The sequence below is a fragment of the Babesia bigemina genome, scaffold Bbigscaff_70449, assembly GCF_000981445.1.
Source record: "Babesia bigemina genome assembly Bbig001, scaffold Bbigscaff_70449".
NCBI lineage: Eukaryota > Apicomplexa > Aconoidasida > Piroplasmida > Babesiidae > Babesia > Babesia bigemina.
Genome location: NW_012237185.1, coordinates 1 through 3,869, shown reverse-complemented (window position 1 = coordinate 3,869; position 3,869 = coordinate 1). Strand labels below are relative to the sequence as shown.

The 3,869-nt window shown below is 46.1% G+C and overlaps 1 protein-coding gene across 1 annotated transcript; it reads right to left on the bottom strand.

The window, feature by feature from the left end:
* Positions 1-396: 396 nt before the first annotated feature.
* On the bottom strand, positions 397-3,825 carry BBBOND_0002890 (hypothetical protein, conserved; the record flags this gene model as incomplete). The annotated part of the gene is made up of 1 exon (XM_012915124.1): positions 397-3,825. The coding sequence occupies one exon, from the start codon at positions 3,823-3,825 to the stop codon at positions 397-399; it is 3,429 nt and encodes a 1,142-aa protein (XP_012770578.1).
* Positions 3,826-3,869: the final 44 nt, after the last annotated feature.

The window sequence follows — 3,869 nt, the reverse complement described above, 5'->3', positions numbered from 1 at the left end:
ATTCACAATGTTTATCGTTACTATGATTAATACTCATGCCCTGCACGTGAGCACCTCGCGCGTCGCATATCTTATTAGCTGGTGCGTAAGTCCTATGTCTCGGCATACCGCTGATTGATGCTGCTCGTCAGACAAGCCGTACTGCCTACCGGTGTCCTCCGAACGATGCAGCCTTATGTAAGTTATAGATACCATACATTGAGGTTTTGTGCCTCTCTCATTTCTTGAGGACCTCATGGGTGTTAGATCGGACCTTGCTTGCTAAGTTTCTGGTGATAAGGATCACGAGACCACATACTTAGGTCAAAGAGTGATACAAAACATTAGATTACATATCCGTTAGATAGGTGAGTAGGTGATGCTAGGTGAGTGTGGATAGTAAACACGTGAGTACGATTATGGTTGCAGATAAAACACTCTGTTAAGCTTGTTAACACGTGCGGCGGCGAGTAGTGATTGAGCGGCGATGCGATGTGATGAGGGACTATGTAGATGCGATTTGATGTGGAGGAGGTCGAGGCGGATGACCATGATGTGGAGGAGGTACAGGAAGGAGAAAAGCCAGAGGGCAAGGACAAGGTAGGAGAATGGTTCACGGATCTTCCACAGGAAGTTGTCACACTCTTCGAACAATCTCTCGAAATATTTCGAATGCAACACATTCTTCAACTGACTACAGAAATCGGAACACGTCTTCGGCGATGCCTTGTCATTCAGCGTCGACGCTTCACCAAAGACGAAACCATACTGGTAGAGCGTTGGTGCGACGCCCTTGCAGTCAACGATGGATCTGCATTGACAAATGGCAGATGGCTTATCTTCATCAACAACACCATGCTCCCCCTTCTTACACTTATCACCACGAAGACATCCACGGCATCCCCAGTCCTGGCAGTTGATGGAGCAGAAGGCGTTGTAGAGATTGTTGAGTAGGTCCCAGAATGTCCACGGGAGGTAGATGGACCAGGAGAGGTAGGTGTTGGATTGTTTCTTTGCAAGGTGATGATATGAATCGATGCATAGGGATGAGAGATAAGGAGCGCAGTTGACATCCTTAACCGAACATGGTTTAGCTACCGCAAGACTTGACAAGTCAGCGTATACAGATAGATGTGGCTTATTGAGATGAGGAATATGCTTACTACCATATGCGTCACGCAGTTTGTCGGTGAGCGTGCTGGGTGGCTCATATAGATTAATAGACCGGTCGGCGATGGATGCTTCAATGGACTGCTTAATGCTATGATTTCGTGTATCTGTCACATCACTCCACCCTTTTACAAAGGATAATGCAAAACCGAAGTGTTCCGGTAACGTAGATGGAGTTTTAGCTTGCAAGCTGAATAGGACCTTAAGGTTGCCGTTGTCAAAGAATTTGCCTAGCACGTCACTTATGTCTCTGCCTTCACGCTTGGTCCCGGAGAAACCTCGGAATCCTAGGGGAGTGAGACAGGGCATTCCAGGCGTGGATCTAGGGCAGGTAGTACATTTCGCTTTGCAGCCGATGTCAGTCAGGGCATGAGGTAAATGGCCAGGTAAGCAATCGTTAAGATAGGACATTAAAGGCGATTTTGGTTGGCAATTTGGTTCGCACTTTGCTTGACCATTTGGTTGGCACGTTACTTTAGTGCTAGAGTGTTCGTTACAGGGCCAGTTGGTTGTCTGTACGTCTTTGCCATAATGGCAACCTGCCCACCCGTACTCTCTCGCGGCGGTGCTGCACTGCGTCTCCAGGTATTTGAGCGGCGGGAACAATCTGCGGAGGATGTCGAGGAACATGTCAAGGCATTCCTCAGCCGACGTCGGATATCTGAACTTGAGAGAGTTATTGCAGAAGTCTACGCCGTACGTTGTGTATTCGTCGCCGTGACCGATGATGCGAGTCAGCACGTCATGCGATGTTGCACAAATATGGTTGATGGCAGAATGTATATGATCATATCGGATCTTACTCGGGAACACGTCCACGTAGTACGCTGTCAAATCGTCATATTCAGCATCCAATTCCAATCCGTCGTCGCTCGCCTGTATTATCTTCTTCTTCGGCTTCTCCATCAGACCAGTGAAACCATCGCGCACAAATATCTCGTAAACCGAATTATAATGCAAACCAGCGCACCAAACTAGCATCTCGTACACAGAACATGGATTACGTTTGGCAGTTAAAGATGCCATGTGGCCGAGAGTATAGTACGTTTCCAGGTGGCAATGGAGGCAGGCAAGTACATCAAGGACGTGGAACTTATCACTTTTCTTTTCTCTGCCGGTCTTCTCATCCTCGTTTGATTTGCACTTCAAAAGATGTGTTTTGATGTTTTCGACGTTCGTAAGTGCCTGCCTAATTTTTGCATGAATATGTGAACCCATCATCTGGTCACTACGCCTCAACTCGCCGTCCTGCTTATCCCTATTGGAAACAACGTAACCGCAATCACTTAAAAATGAACCAAGAACACTAATACGATCTATTTGTTTGGAATGCCAATCTAATTTGCATTTCTCTCTCAACACATCCAACTCCCCTTTCACCATCTCCACTATCGTCAGGCAGACCTTGGCGCAGTTGCGGCCCTCAGGGGTTAAATCGTACTTTTTCTCAGATTTTTGTTTAAGAGCAGGAACAGCTTTTTTGGAGTCAGAATCTTCCACTTCCTTCAACAAAGCCCCGTTGAATCGTTTACCCGAGTACCTGTTCACGTACGCGCGGCCGAGTTGCTCGGCGAATTTGGAGAGGCCGGCCTTGAGGGGGGCGAGGAGGGGGGAGGGGGAGGTGAAGGAGGGAGAGAGGGAGTCAACAAGAGAGTTGAGGGAGGCGAGTAAATCAACGAAATTATGGTCGTAGTTATATAACTTGTCTTTTTCGAGGTGATTAAGAAGTTCGACGAGTTTGTCGAAAATGGCCTTGAGTTGAGAGGGGTAGTCGGTGGAGGGAGAAGGGTGGGAGGCGATAAGTCTTTCGATTTCGTCTTTATTGTAGACGATAATGGGACGGAGATAGGCACGGACGTAGGGAACTAACTCTGCTACCTTTTCCCCGTCTTCCTCCATTTTCTTTCTGAGCTGCATAAGCAAATTATGTTCTTCCGTCACATCACCTTTATGACCAGCAGGAACACCGCTCAAGGTTTTCATAGAGCCTATGACGCCTGTTCTCATGGCATTGGATATGAGTCCATCAATAATAATACTTTGGCTTTCCACTAACATTTCCAAAGCTCTCAAGTCCGCCTGTCGTTCAGTTGCAAAGAGCTGCTGCACGCTAGACGTGACGATTAAGAATGAAGCTTTGATTTGATTAAGCATATTATTCCGAAGATCGTCTACGGCTTGCTTGCACATTTTTTCACATTTGACTAATTCCTCTACAAAGTCATTGATAGTTTTGGTTAGCGTTTGATCGGCTGTAATTATAGCTAGATCAATACCTATCACAATGCTTTCTACATCGATTTTCAATTTTTTCATAAGCTCGTCTGCTTTTCTCCTCTTCTCTCTCACGTCACTCGGCACAGTCTCCAGGTTTTCAACAATCGCAATCACAGTCTTGATGGCACTTTGGATCCTGCCCTGTGTATGCGAAAACTCTTCATTTTTCAGTGCGTATAAATTATAGTGAATTTTGGCAAGTTGGGTATCCAGGAATTCCGTTTTTAAGTCGTACAAATATCGATGCATAAATTCACCAGTTTTCGAGTATTCGGATAAAAGCCTGTGGATGTTAGCTTCAATTCCTTCGGACCATTCTCTGAGCTTTGAGAATGGTAATCTATATTTATCCGTCACCTTGTCGGCAATAGCGTCTATAGCAGCGTCACATTTGTGCATACTCTCGATCCGCCGTTTGTATAGTTTTTAGAACTTACAGCTTC